Source organism: Carassius auratus, chromosome 23 (genome assembly GCF_003368295.1).
Source record: "Carassius auratus strain Wakin chromosome 23, ASM336829v1, whole genome shotgun sequence".
NCBI classification, from domain to species: Eukaryota; Metazoa; Chordata; class Actinopteri; order Cypriniformes; family Cyprinidae; genus Carassius; species Carassius auratus.
Window position 1 is genome coordinate 11,895,088 of NC_039265.1, and position 15,207 is coordinate 11,910,294.

At 41.4% G+C, this 15,207-nt stretch overlaps 1 protein-coding gene across 1 annotated transcript; it reads left to right on the forward strand.

The window, feature by feature from the left end:
* Positions 1 to 1,118: 1,118 nt before the first annotated feature.
* Positions 1,119 to 8,654, forward strand: LOC113041330 (macrophage mannose receptor 1-like). Its single transcript, XM_026199797.1, has 3 exons — positions 1,119 to 1,622; positions 1,955 to 2,305; positions 8,005 to 8,654. The coding sequence occupies exons 1-3, from the start codon at positions 1,244 to 1,246 to the stop codon at positions 8,358 to 8,360; spliced, it is 1,086 nt and encodes a 361-aa protein (XP_026055582.1). The 5' UTR covers positions 1,119 to 1,243; the 3' UTR covers positions 8,361 to 8,654.
* The last annotated feature ends 6,553 nt before the right edge of the window (positions 8,655 to 15,207 follow it).

Consider the following 15,207-nt stretch of genomic DNA (forward strand, 5'->3'; position numbering starts at 1 on the left):
TGTGGACAGGACCGGGCTAATATGGTCATACTTCCTGGTTCTAGTAAGAACTCTTGCTGCTGCATTTTGGACTAGCTGTAGTTTGTTTACCAAGCGTGCAGAACAACCACCCAATAAAGCATTACAATAGTCTAACCTTGAAGTCATAAATGCATGGATTAACATTTCTGCATTTGACATTGAGAGCATAGGCCTTAATTTAGACATATTTTTGAGATGGAAAAATGCAGTTTTACAAATGCTAGAAACGTGGCTTTCTAAGGAAAGATTGCGATCAAGTAGCACACCTAGGTTCCTAACTGATGACGAAGAATTGACAGAGCAACCATCAAGTCTTAGACAGTGTTCTAGGTTATTACAAGCAGAGTTTTTAGGCCCTATGACTAACACCTCTGTTTTTTCTGAATTTAGCAGTAAGAAATTACTCGTCATCCAATTTTTTATATCCACTATGCATTCCATTAGTTTTTCAAATTGGTGTGTTTCACCGGGCTGCGAGGAAATATAGAGCTGAGTATCATCAGCATAACAGTGAAAGCTAACACCATGTTTCCTGATGATATCTCATCAGCCTATTTCCCTGCATTTATCACATGTGAATCCCTCATCAGCGACAGAGATAGATAAACTGTACATGTGGCAAGAGGTGCAAATAACAATTATAGGAGAAGCCATTACTCACCGTGCTTGATGAAATATTCTTACTGCGGTTGTTTGATGAACTTGTGAAAAACTGAGTGCTAACACTTTGCAGGTGTGCTGCAGTCACGGAAAAGTGAACGATCAAAGTTAATCTGATAAGATTGATCGATAATATCAGAAATATGGTGTGAATTAAGTTATATTTTACAACTTTAAAAAACAAACAAACAAACAAACAGATGATAGTAAGAAAGATTATAAAGAAAAAATATAAAATAAAAACAGCTACACGGAGCTATGATTAGCTACAGAAGGCCAGCAGGAAGAAGAGAAAACACTGTCCAACAGCGACACCAACAGGCCAAGACGATTCAAAGAATTCAGTTTGGTCACTGAAAATCAAATCTCTGGAAATGCAGCACATTCATGTGTTTATCTTTAAAGTGAACTCAGTGTTCTTCCTCTAGAGCTCCACAGTCTCACCAAATCCTGTAGAAACACTGAACGTACAAAAGCACCATTCAGAGCACTTTATCAAACACATACTGAAACTCTGAGCTCTTGAAATACAGTGTGGATATAATGAGTGAGATCTGTGTGAATGTGTCTCTCCTCAGTCGTGGTCAGTTCGTCTCCGCGTCAGTATCACTTTGTGAATCAGAAGAAGAACTGGACTGAAGCTCAGAGATACTGCAGAGAGAAATACACAGATCTGGTCTCTATCAATGACATGAATGAACAGAAGGATATAAATCAGCTCCTAAAGAGAGAGAACAGTGCTGACCGTGTCTGGATTGGGCTGCAGGACGCATGGGATTGGTCTCTGAATAACTCTGACTTCTACAGAGGAGATGAGTCTCAGTTTAGGAAGAGGGGACCAGATCAACCAAATGGAGATGGAGACTGTGTTTTTATGAAGAGTGATGGACAATGGCATGATATGAGCTGTGCTACCCAAACACATTTCATCTGCTATAATGGTGAGATCAGCTGTATGTTTCATATCTGATGAACTTTGCACTATTAACCAAATTCACACTATTATCTTATTTAAAGCTGCTCATAGCTGAATTGGTTTAACTTTGCAACACTGACACTTATTTTATTTTAAATGCCACAGAAATAAATGTGACTTGATTATGTGATTAAAACAGAAATTTTCTGAAAGAACTGGTCATTTTCACAAAGAAACACTCAGTTTTGAATAATGAATCACAATTAGATGTGTCTTTTTGTTCTTGGTAAATGAGAGGAGAAAGAACATGTATTTTATTATTTAAATCAATATCAGATTTCTCTTTCTCTTTTAAAGGCAGCAGTAAAGGATTCGTCCCTGTACAGGAGAAAAAGAACTGGATTGAAGCTCAGAAACACTGCAGAGAGAAACACACAGATCTGGCCAGTGTGAGGAATGAGACGGAGAATAATCAGATAAAGAAAATCATAAACCAGAACCTAACTTCACCTAATCAAGCCTGGATCGGTCTGCAAAGATCCTGGAATTGGTCAGACAACAGCAACTTCATATCCCCTCTCTGGAGCAGTGGTCAGCCCAATAGCAGAGATGGCAAAAACAGCATCTGTGCATCAACTGGTATCAGTGATGAAGGACGATGGACAGACGAGCGTTGTTCAGATCAGCATCTCTTTGTGTGTTATGATGGTGAGTAGATCAATCATCTGAGCTGCTGAACATCTACTTGTTAAACTACAGAAACTCTCTCATCATTACAGTGTGACTGCACTATTCCTTTAACCAGCAATTCCCAGAGTTTCTGTCAGTGAAAGTATTTCTTGAAGTCTTTAAACTAATTTTTCATTAATTTGACAAAACATTCACGGTTCACATTCACATTCATGGTTCTCTCATGTCAGTTAATGATCACAAGACGTGCAGCTAAGCAAAAAAAATATATATAAAATGAAGTGCTGAAAACTTCTGTTCACAAAAAAGTTGGAAATTATGCAAATTGGTAAATTATGTAAACTGGGTTTACACACACTGGGTTCTCAAATGCTCATGTGATCGCACATGTTCCAGTGACTTATTTCTTAGTTTTCTGATAACTTCTCTTTGATGGTGAAATTTTGAGGTTGTTCATGAGGCGTGTAAAGGGCGTGTTTTAGTGACGTGCAGGGGTGCTTCAAGCTCCACTGTGGAAACCCTGCGCTATTTTGGCCTCGGTGCTACTGGCCCGGGGCTATGAGCCCCGCCTGGCCCGCTTTAAGCCCTGGCTCGCACTGGTCCGACAGTGGAAATGCGGCTATTGGCACATAAGGGACTGCAACATAATCTGCTTATCAGAAATGTTGCTGGGAGAGAGAAAGTGTTAATGGGAGAGAGGACTCGGAGCAAGAGGAGTTAGGATCGTGACCGGTGTAGCAGTCGATTCTGTTCCCCTCGGAATGTCTGTTCCCCTTTACGCAAACATACTACAATTCTTGCGTAGTTGCCGAGTTACTATACGTACGATCAGAACTAGCGTGCGCAAGAAGCATGACTGGATATACGGCAAGTAAAATAGTTCAAAATACAGTCCTAAATCCTAAACTTGAAATTAAATTTAAGATGAGAGGTTTTTCAACTTGAAGTGTAAAAACATAAGACAAAAATAACGGAACAACTGCAAAATGAATAAAAAAAATAGAACATTAACGGGAGTGCGATAATCATTTTACTATGTTGCAGTGTAGCAAGAAATTAATCCCTTTTTGCTTTCCTTACATCCAAGTGTGTTCGGTGTGTTTGTACGCGGGAGTGTTGCCAAAGCCGCAGAATCTAGGCTACTTTGGGAAAATGTTTGATTAACTATTAATTTTTTTCTATGAATATATGACGTACTAACAGGGAATTTGCAGCGCCCCCACACTTTGATGCTCATTACAAGAATAGTATGTATAGTAATCTTTATTGAAGTAAATTAGGTTTTAATCGCCATCATGCATGAATGAATAATATTTTTGCTATTTTACACTTAATAATCCATCATGTTCACATTGCACAACTGAAATTGCACTTCAAAATATTCATATTTTCAATATTTTTTGAGACCCCCCAAAAATTTTTAATTTCTCGTTTTCAGGGGAGCCCATGTCTTATTAAGGGGAGCCGAGCTCCCCCTAGCTCCCCCGTAGTTCGCACTATGACCCCAGGAACATCACATCTCTGTCGCCTCATCTGGAGCATCTAACAATTATGTAAGGCCTGTACTGCTTGCCTCGTGAGTTTACAGCGGTCATCGTCACAGATGTATACATTCCACCACAAGCAGACATGGAGATGGCCCTGTCTAAACTCCATGATGTTCTTAGTGTCTGCTTAAACAACCACCCGGACACTGCCATCATTGTGAGTGGGGACTTTAATCAAGCCAGTCTTTAACATGTAATGCCAGACTTTTACCAGCACATTTCCTGTTCAACCAGAGGGAGGAATACATTTGACCACTGCTATTCTCAGTTCAGGAATGGCTTTAAAGCTAGCTGGCAACCAGGTTTTGGAAAATCTGACCATATAATCAGAAGCTGTGCTACAGGATGCACTCGATAACATGGACTGGGACATGTTAAGGTCTAGTTCTATTGACATCAGTGAATTTGCGGATGTAGCTATCAGCTTTGTGAAAGTGACGTGACATACAGCCAAGTATGGTGACCCATACTCGGAATTCGTGCTCTGCTTTAAACCCATCCAAATTGCACACACACAACAGTGAACACACACACCGTGAACACACCCGAAGCAGTGGGCAGCCATTTATGCTGTGGCACCCGGGGAGCAGTTGGGGGTTCGGTGCCTTGCTCAAGGGCACCTAAGTCGTGGTATTGAGAGTGGAGAGAGAACTGTACATGCACTCCCCCCACCTACAATTCCTGTCAGCTTGAGACTCGAACTCACAACCCTTAGATTGCAAGGCCAACTCTCTAACCATTGGGCCACGACTTCCCCTTTGTCTGCACGCTGGTTGAGGAGTTAACACAATCCATAACAATAAAAACTTTCTCGAACCAGAAACCATGGGTCGATAAATCAATCTGGGCAGTGGTGAATGTGCGCACAGCCGTGTATAATGGCAGGAGATATGATAGAGTAGAAAACTGCCTGTTGCGCTCTCCGATGCACTGTGAGAACTGCTAAATAACAGTACAGAGAATGGGTGGAGTCTCATTTCCAACTGAATGACTCCAGGCACATGTGGCAGAGACTGAGAACTAACTGTTCTTTTAAAAGTAAACCCTTCGTCGCAGTGAGTGCTGACTCTTCACTACACAATGAGCTGTACACCTTTTATGCACGTTTCGAAGCAAACCTCTGGCGATATCAACAGTCTGCCAACATGCAAAGAGGAAAAGAACAGCTTCGTCAGTGATGCATGCGCAATCACTGTATTGGAGGATGAGGTTCGTTGAGCCCTGAAGCTTGTGAACTTCAGGGAAGCGGCTGGCCCAGATGGGATTTCCGGTTGTGTATTGAGATCATGCACTGATCAGCTGGCTGGATTGTTTACGTCCATCTTTAACGAGTTCCTTGCACAGTCAGTTGTCCCTACATGCTTTCAAAAAAATCTATCATAATTCCTGTGATAAAAAACAACAATCCATCTTGCCTAAATGACTATTGACCAGTAGCACTCACAGCCATAGACAGTAAAAGAAATGGACACAGCGACCCCATTGGAACTCAACTGAGACAATTGAAGCCCATTTTTAGCGTTTTTTAGCACTTCCGTTTCTTACGTGCAGACTCAAACGAAGCGTGATGACGTCAGCAACCTGTCTGACAGATGTAAATCTTCTAGTAGCTGTGCGTGCAAACTGCCATCGTTAATCTTGCAGAGACGGCGAGCTTGAGCGGGGAGTTCTTTGGCGTGAGTGAGCAGGAGTAAGTATTCAGATTAATTATTTTGTATAGTATTTTAAAATGTAACGCCAGTACGCCATATTAAGTTAATTGCCTGCGAGCTTCTCCTCCTGTCTGTACGGTAATGCGACAGAGAGTCGAGTGTAGGGCTGTGCAAAAAATCAAATGCGATTTTCATGCACATCTCATCAGTAAAGACGCTCCTGTAATTAGAAGTATATTTCCAGCACGTGCGTTCAGATCAGGGTTGCCAGGTTTTCACAACAAATCCTGCCCAGTTGTTCTTAAAACTGTTCCAAAACTAGCCCAATCTTCCGGGAGGTTCCCCGATAAAAATTGCTTCCCGGGGTTAAAATATACGTTTTTTAGCAGGATTACCTTGGTAAAATTAGCATTTTAGGGGCTAAATATCACGTTGGAAGACTTGGCAACACTGGTTCAGGTGGAGCGGCAGTTACTACACAGAGCCGTAGTCTACGGACTACGAAAAAAAAGTATATTTTAACCCCCGGGAAGACATTTTTTATCGGGGAACCTTCTGGAAGCACGATTGGGCTAGTTTTTGACTAGTTTTGAGAAGCAACTGGGCAGGATTTGTTGTGAAAACCTGGCAACCCTGATCTGAACGCACATGCTGGAGAAATAGTTCTAATTACAGGAGCGTCTTTACTGACGAGATGTGCATGAAAATCGCATTCGATTTTTTGCACAGCCCTAGTCGAGTGGTTGTGATGCAATCGTTAGCCTATTTTTTACAAAAACTGTTTCTACGGGGCTGTAATGTAACATAGAAGGTAATGGAGCCCTTTATACATTGTTGTGTATCTTTAGAAATAAATAATGGACAAACAGAGTCTTTAAACGCCTCAGATGTAAAGTTATTCGCTGTCAAAGTGATGCCAAAATGAATGGGAGTCAATGGGAATGCTAACGCAAGTGAAGTTCTGCTACAAGATGGCAGCACGCAGCCGACTTCAACTTCCGGTCGACTTCCTTGCCGCCTGCTCACAGCACTAATTATGATGGTTTTTGAGAGGCTAATCAAGAACATCATCTGCTCCTCTATCCCTAACAGCATTGACCCATTCCAGTTTGCCCTAATAGGTCTGCTGAGGATGTTTTCTCCCATCTCCTGCATGCCACTCTCACCCACACTGACAGCAATAAGGTGAATTATGTGAGCCTTCTGTTTTTAGATTATAGCTCAGCCTTTAACACTATAGTCCCTACAATCTGGTCTCCAAGCTCAGAAACCTCAGACTGAATGCCCCACTCTGTGACTGGGTTCTTGAATTTCTATCATGCAGACCTCAGGTAGTGAGGGTGGCTCCGACCACCTCCAACATCATCACCCTGAGTACAGGAGCCCCACAAGGATGTGTTTTGAGCCCGCTGCTCTACTCGCTCTACATATATGACTGTGTGTCCATTCACACCTCCACGTCTGTCATCAAGTTTGCGGATGATCCAGTGGTGATGGGCTTCATCACCTACAACGAGGGTGGCTAAAGAAACAAACTGTCTCTTTCTGAATGTCAGCAAAACCAAGGAGCTGGTTGTGTACTTCAGGAGGAGGCAGCAGTGGATCTACACCCCACTCATCATTAACAGGAACACAGTGGAGAGGGTGAGCAGCTTCAAATATCTTGGTGTACACATTTCCAAGGACCTGACCAGGACTAACCACATTCAAGCTCAAGTAAAAAAAAAAGCCAGACGACAACTGTACCATTTGAGACTCCTGTGAAAATTCAAGGTTTCCCCTGGAATCCTCAAAACGTTCATATCGGGTCTATAGAAAGTATATTGACTATTGAGGATATTGTCTTGTCATCCACACCAAGAGATGTAAATCTAGGGCTGTTTAGATCCTCAAAGACTCCACCCACCCTGGAAACTCACTATTTAATCTGCTACAGTCAGGCAGACGCTTCCACAGTCTGATGGCAAAAACAGAGAGGCTAAGAAGGAGTTTCTTCCCTCACGCTATCAGACTACTAAACATGGACATTAAACACACTGCACTTTAGAGAATCCGGAAGTGTAGGGTTACCCAGTAGCTCTCTGTGTCTGCACTTTTTTTTGATAAGCTAGCTATGCAACTCATCCTCACTGCACTGTTTACATCTCAAAACAACATCTGTGTAGTAGTTTTATATATTTTGTATGTTTCATTATTTGTATTTAGTTTGGTTTTTTTCTTCTTTATTTGTGTTTAATTTTCTTATTTTTTTCTTCTTATAATTTTTCATACATTTCATTATTTTTATTTAATTTTCTCTTATTTTTTTCTTGCACAGTCTGAAAAGAGTATGCCAGACCTACATTTTACTCCTTGTTGTTGGTCATATAACTTGCATGTGACAAAATAAAATCTTGAACATCTTGTATCTTGAATCTTAAGTATTAGCTTTCATAAACTGTGGAGGCCTGCTGCTTTAACTCAACACTCTTCATATGAGTTCCTGTGTTTAAATACTTCACTTTCTGTTTGTTTCCAGATAAACTCGTTCTGATCCGAGAGAATAAGACGTGGACTGAAGCTCTGAGATACTGCAGAAATATGAGCATGGACCTGGTGTCGGTGGATTCGGAGCAGATGCAGAAGCGGGTGATGAATGTGACCTCGAGCGCTCTCTCTGATCACGTGTGGCTGGGTCTGCGTCACTCCTGCACAGTGGGGATCTGGTTCTGGGTCAATGGTTACACCGTGTGCTATGATCAGTGGGCTTCTAGTTATGACACTGGACTGAACAACTGCACTTCGACAGTCAGATCTGGAGTCATTCGAAAGAATGATAATCGCTGGATCAGCCGCCTTGAAACTGATAGATACAACTTCATCTGCATCAAGTGAGTGCTGGAGAGTACCTGATTACATGTGATCCAGATTACAAATATTCTGTACTTGTAATTAGATTACACTGCATCTCATTGGCTACCATTACATGCACACTTTTTGGTTCAATCAGACTGAATTCATTATGATTGATGCATCTGATTATTGTGTTTACATGAATGCTAAATAAAGTGATCTGGTTGATGTGTTTATATATCACAAGCTTCAAATCAGAATAGATTTTTTTAGACATGCGCACACTGCTCAAATAGTGAAAGTGAAAGTGACATATAGATAATATTGACTTTTCACTGTTTGCACATAATAACCACTCTCCTACATGGTTTCTTTATTTGTTTTTAAAAGCAGAATTATTATATACACGTTTATGGATAAATAAACATATTAACTGCTGTGCTGTGCTGTGCTGCTCATATATATATATGCCCATCCCATCCAAAATGGGTTGCCTGTGGATGAGTCTTCAAAACAAGGCTGTCCTGCTCCACTTCACAGTTGCCGAGTGAAAGGAGAATTTTCTAATGAAAGGACATGCATTTATACAACACTTTATTCAAAAGGAAGAGCCGCTCGTTCCGTACGTCATTACATTATTTCTGTGTCATTGCACATGTGCAGTCCTTTCAGTTTCGTGGTTCAATCCGATCGAGTGTTTACATGCCAGCTCAATCATATTAGAAGAGGAATAAACCACCACCTTCAATGGTCGTCATGGTTTCTAAGTATGTTCTTATGTGTCACTATAGTTACTGATTATGTTGTTCACCTGTGTCTTATTAATTTCCTTCATTACTGTTTTTTATTTAATTACTCTCACTTGACGTTAAAGATTATTAATATTTTTGGCTTGATGACAAAGTGAGTGTGATGTTGCTTTGTATAAAATCATCAACAATGAATACATGTAAATTGAAAATGGAAAAATGTTTTATATCATTACAATAAATATTAATTGAGTGACTTCACAGAATATTTGCACTTTATTTGAACATCAACAGAAACATTTAAATTAAGTAATTGATGCTTTATTGATACTTCAATGTTGCAGCAATATTACAAGATCTACAAATACAAACAGTGATGCAAAAAAAAAACAAACAGACAAACTTAGAAACACCAAATAATGTCTTTGAATTATACATGAAAATACCAAAAGCTGGTTTCCTGGTACAGTTGTGTTTTTTTTTAATCAACAGCACACATTCAAATTCTGTTCTGAAGATACAATCTGTTCCATATCTGATTATTCTTCCTCGAAGGACACTGGGACATTCATGACTATAAAAATGAACAACAATATGTAAATTAATAGGAAAAAATATTGACACATGAAATAAACAGAGAATTGCAAAGACAAGAATAAGGCAAAGCATGTTTATTTATATAGCACATTTCATACATAATGTTAATTTGCATTCCTTTGATTTACATAAAAGGAATTAAAACTATGATAAAATGGCTAATGTTTAGAACATCTGATATCTTCTGGAAGCTGATTCCAGCTGCGGGCGACATAATAACTAAAAGCAGAGTTCCCTTGTTTTGTGTGAACCCTTGGTATTTCTAACTGACTCGATCCTAGTGATCTGAGCGGTTTGTTAGGTTTATATTCAGTGAGCATATCTGACGTACCTGTATAAAAACAATTGTCTTGATGTTTTGTGATTAATCAGTTGAGTGAAGCATTTTTCTCATCATGTTCACCTGTTTCTTGCCTTAAACTGAGAAATCACATATAGGCTAACCAAACAACTAGACACAAATAATCACCTCAGCACAACTAAACAAGGGAAGTGAATCAACAACTAACCAATAAATGCAACTAAACATCTGAACCACGAAGATAATGCACTTCTACGGAGCACCTCTGGTCCCACTTTGTCAAAAAAAATATATATAACTAACTCGTGGCCTCAAGATGAGTTAACTCGTGGCCTCAAGATAAGGTAACTCGTGGCCTCAAGATGAGTTAACTCGTGGCCTCAAGATAAGGTAACTAGTGGCCTCAAGATAAGTTAACTTGTGGCCTCAAGATAAGTTAACTCATGGCCTCAAGATAAGGTAGCTCGTGGCCTCAAGATAAGGTAACTAGTGGCCTCAAGATAAGTTAACTCATGGCCTCAAGATAAGGTAGCTCGTGGCCTCAAGATAAGGTAACTAGTGGCCTCAAGATAAGTTAACTCGTGGCCTCAAGATAATAACTCATGACCTCAAGATAAGTACTTGCTACATCATTAGAAGAATGGCATCTACACTGATATTTGTCTGTTTCTCTCTTATTCCGAGGTCAGCGTAGCCACCAGATCCAGTCTGTGTCCAGATCAGAGGGTCACTGCAGTCACCCGGATCCAGTACGTATCCAGACCAGATGGTGGATCAGCACCTAGAAAGGACCTCTACATCCCTGAAAGACAGCGGAGACCAGGACAACTAGAGCCCCAGATACAGATCCCCTGTAAAGACCTTGTCTCAGAGGAGCACCAGGACAAGACCACAGGAAACAGATGATTCTTCTGCACAATCTGACTTTGCTGCAGCCTGGAATTGAACTACTGGTTTCGTCTGGTCAGAGGAGAACTGGCCCCCCAACTGAGCCTGGTTTCTCCCAAGGTTTTTTTCTCCATTCTGTCACCGATGGAGTTTCGGTTCCTTGCCGCTGTCGCCTCTGGCTTGCTTAGTTGGGGTCACTTCATCTACAGCGATATCGTTGACTTGATTGCAAATAAATGCACAGACACTATTTAACTAAACAGAGATGACATCACTGAATTCAATGATGAACTGCCTCTAACTATCATTTTGCATTATTGAGACACTTTTCCCAATGAATGTTGTTCAGCTGCTTTGACGCAATGTATTTTGTTTAAAGTGCTATATAAATAAAGGTGACTTGACTGGACTTGACTTGACTCAGTGTGGATTTTTACCATATGGAAATTAAATATTTAAGTTCAATATCTGCCAGTATTATATACGTTTAATCATTTCATCTTTACAAGCTAACTTTAGCTTAGAAAGTCTTCACATAGCCTAACGTCAGCAGCAGTGTGGGACAACTTCAGAAAAAGTTTAAAAAGGTAAACTTCAAATGTAAGCATATGGAGATAAAAAGTAGTTACGGTAGCTATAATCTCTAATAATGTAAAATAATAAATACCTTTTTTTGACCAAACAAAAGCGAAAACTCAAGGCCGTGTCTGATGAAATCACCAGATGACCATTAAACCAATATCCCAGAGTAATTAATTTACTCAAACAGTACACTGACTGAACTGCTGTGAAGACCGAACTGAAGATGAACACCGAGCCAAGCCAGATGACAAACGAACACGCCCACTGCTGGAGCAGTTCTCGTTCTCGAGTCATGAACCGGTTGCATCGGTTTTCGGATCACCAGTACACTGAACCGAGATATATATATATATATATATATTTAAGATGAATGTTTCTAATCTGTATATTGTAGATAATGTATATGCCAAAGGGGTTTTCAGGGAAGTTGGACAATAATTAAGACTCTATGTTTAATAGGAATAAGGGATGATTTATGAAATATCTGTACTGTATATATAGTTAATGATGACACATTAACAAATTGAGTTTGTAGTAAACAGAACATGAACATGAGTAGAGCAGCTGATGATATTGAACTGCAGCACGTGCCGGTTAGAGTGATTCTCGTTCTCGAGACACGAAACGGTTGCATCGGTTTCGGATCATCAGTACACTGAACTGAAAACCTTTTCTTTCCGACGCGTCCGATTCGATAACCGAGGAGCTGATGATACTGTGCATCCGTGATTCAGCGTGAAGCAGACTGACACAGAGCGCGTCTGGACCGAACTGATTCTTTTGGTGATTGATTCTGAACTGATTCTGTGCTAATGTTATGAGCGCGGGTAAACCGAGGACTTGAATGAAGGGCAATCTGGCGAAACGTAAGTTCATTTAATAAAAAATGCATCGCAATGGATTATGTATAGTAAGTGGATCATGGTTTCTGCACTGATGACACCTGATTTATTTACTTTATATCTTCAAGACCTAAATCCTAGTATGCAAATTATTGGTGTTACTGTATTTGGGTGCGTTGTTGCAAAACTCAAATGTAAACTTTTGATGATTATGAGGTTTTTAACTGACTAAAGTTATGATTACTGACTTATATAAAAAATTATATATATATATATATATATATATATATATATATATATATATATATATATATATGTATATGTATATATATATATATGAACTTCCCATCACATCTCGGTTATGTATGTAACCCACGGTTCCCGGAATAGGGAACAAGATGCTGCGGTGACATCACCTTAGTGGGAACACCCCTCGGTGTGTCGATTGTCTGAAGTCCTATACCATCCCACCAATCCCATTGGCCAAATAGCGTTTGGCACCGCCCTACGCATGCGTACGCATCGTATACCTGAGTGCCGCTATTTTGCTCAGATTTCATGAACTGAAGAAATGCTATCAAGGTATGGAATGGCCGGGACCGCAGCATCTCGTTCCCTATTCGGGGAACCATGGTTACATACGTAACCGAGATGTTCCCTTTCATTGGTCACTTCGATGCTGCGGTGACGTCACCGTTTGGGAACCCTATACCATAACGCAGTGATCCTCAAATCTGGCTCGCGAGATCCACTTTCCTGTGAAGTTCAGCTCTAACCCTAATCAAACACGCATGAGTTTGCTAATCAATGTCTTCAGGATCATTAGAAAATCACAGAAAGGTGTGTTTAATAAGAGTCGGAGCTAAACTCTACAGGAAACTGGATCTCGCAAGCCAGATTTGAGGACCACTGCCATAACGCCTGACGTACCTGATAGTTGGAATCCAAGGAAAGCATCTGCTCAAGTGGACAGAACCCGGGAGCCAGGAGCCATCCTCACATCCAGACTTAAAACTTGACAAAAGTGTTGGGTGAGGAACATCCTGCCGCAACACAGATATCATATATAGAAGAACCACTGAGAAAGCTTGTGATTAAGCCACTGCTCTCGTTTAATGAGCTCTAACTCCTAAGGGCGAAGCGAGTCCGCGCGCCTCATAGGCTAAAGATATAGTCTCTACTAGCCAATGGGACATGGGCTGCTTTGTGACAGCATGGCCTCTATTTTGTGTCCTAACAGACAAAGCTGGTCGGATTCATGCCATGGAGCTGTTTGATCAACATAAGCCTTCAGCGCTCTAACAGGGCAAAGACTCAGATCTCCTGACCCTGCCTCTGCAGGGGGTAAAGCCTCCAAGACTACTTGTTGAAAGTGAAAAGGGTTCGAAGCGACCTTAGGGACATAATTAGGCCTCGGTCGCAGCAATACTTTCACAGAGCCTGGTTCAAAATCCGGTATAGTTTCAAAGGGCTCAAACGGATGCCTTGATAAACCTTGCAACACAATGGATAAATCCCATGAAGGAACTCGCACAGGGCGGACAGGCCTCGGCCATCGTGCACCTGTCACGATCGGTGTACTGGAAACACGGGAGAGGGAACCAATTGTAGGTAAGTCATTTATTAAGGGTAATCCAAACAGGTAAACAATCCAGGCAGGGTCAAAACCAGAAGATCCAAACAACATAAACAAGACACGAACACAAGGCAAGGCAAGGCAAGGCAAGAATTGACGGACATGAATAATACTCAGACTTTAAACAAGGACTCCGTAACACAGACTCAGACATACAGGGTATAAATACACGGAAGGATAATGAGGGAACAGACAGGTGGGGAACAATCAATACTCAACAAGGAGGAAGGTGACTAAATAAGGGAACAGGAAGTGATAAGGTGACAGACATCGTGAGAAAGGAGGACATCTAGTGGAACCCCAGGGAACAAAACCCAGACACTGTGACAGCACAGTATAAAACGAGAGACCAGCGGATGACGGCCCGCTGAAGCACCATCTATACATACTTGGTAAGTTGGAATGGCTGCCACATAAACTTTCAGAGTGGCTGACGTTACATCATCAGAGAAACGGTCTTGAAGGAACTACAGTACTGAAGCCACTGGGCAGTAAACTGGATCCATATTACAAATTCCACACCAGGTCGTAAACAGTTTCCATTTGAAGCATATAAGCATCTCGTAGAAGTTGCCCTGGAATTCATTATAGTCTCTGTGGTTTCAACAGAAAGACCGGGACATATTAACTCACTCCGCTCAGAGGCCATGCCCACAGCTTCCATAGATCTGGCCTTGGGAGCAAAATCAATCCCTGTGCTTGCGATAGTAAGTCCTGTCTGAGGGGAATCTCCCATGGAGAGCCCGCTAACAGACTGAACAGGTCCACAAACCACGGCTGTGTGGGCCATCATGGAGCCACCAGCAGCAGCTGCTCCACTCTGTCCAGCCGTATCCTGGATAACACCGCTGGAATTAGACGAATCAGGGGAAAAGCATACAAGCTGGTTCTGGGCCAATTGTGAGCTAACGCATCCAAGCCTAGGGGCGATGGAGGGGATAGGGAGAACCACAGCGGGAAATGCGTAGTCATGCTCGACGCAAATAAGTCCACTCTTGCTTCTCCAAATATTTGCCATAAAAGGCTCACCGTTTGGGGGTGCAACCTCAATTCCCCCTGCTCCAGAGTCTGTCTGGATCACAAATCCACTCTGAAGTTCAAACGTCCGGGCCACATAAACTGCTCTGATCGACAGAAATCTGTTCCGAGACCAAAGAAGAGTATTGTGTAATCCTCCTCGATGATTCAGATAGGACACAACCGCTATGTTGTCTGACCTGAGTAGTACATGAAGGCCAACGCCAGCCAATCGTCCAGGCAATTCAATCCAAGAATGCCTTGGAGCCGCAACGGG

Coding starts and splice junctions, on each gene's coding strand:
- LOC113041330 (XM_026199797.1), top strand. CDS start 1,244: ATGTGTCTCTCCTCAGTCGTGGTCAGTTCGTCTCCGCGTCAGTATCAC. Junction 1,623..1,954: donor ACATTTCATCTGCTATAATG/GTGAGATCAGCT, acceptor TCTCTTTTAAAG/GCAGCAGTAAAGGATTCGTC. Junction 2,306..8,004: donor TCTCTTTGTGTGTTATGATG/GTGAGTAGATCA, acceptor GTTTGTTTCCAG/ATAAACTCGTTCTGATCCGA.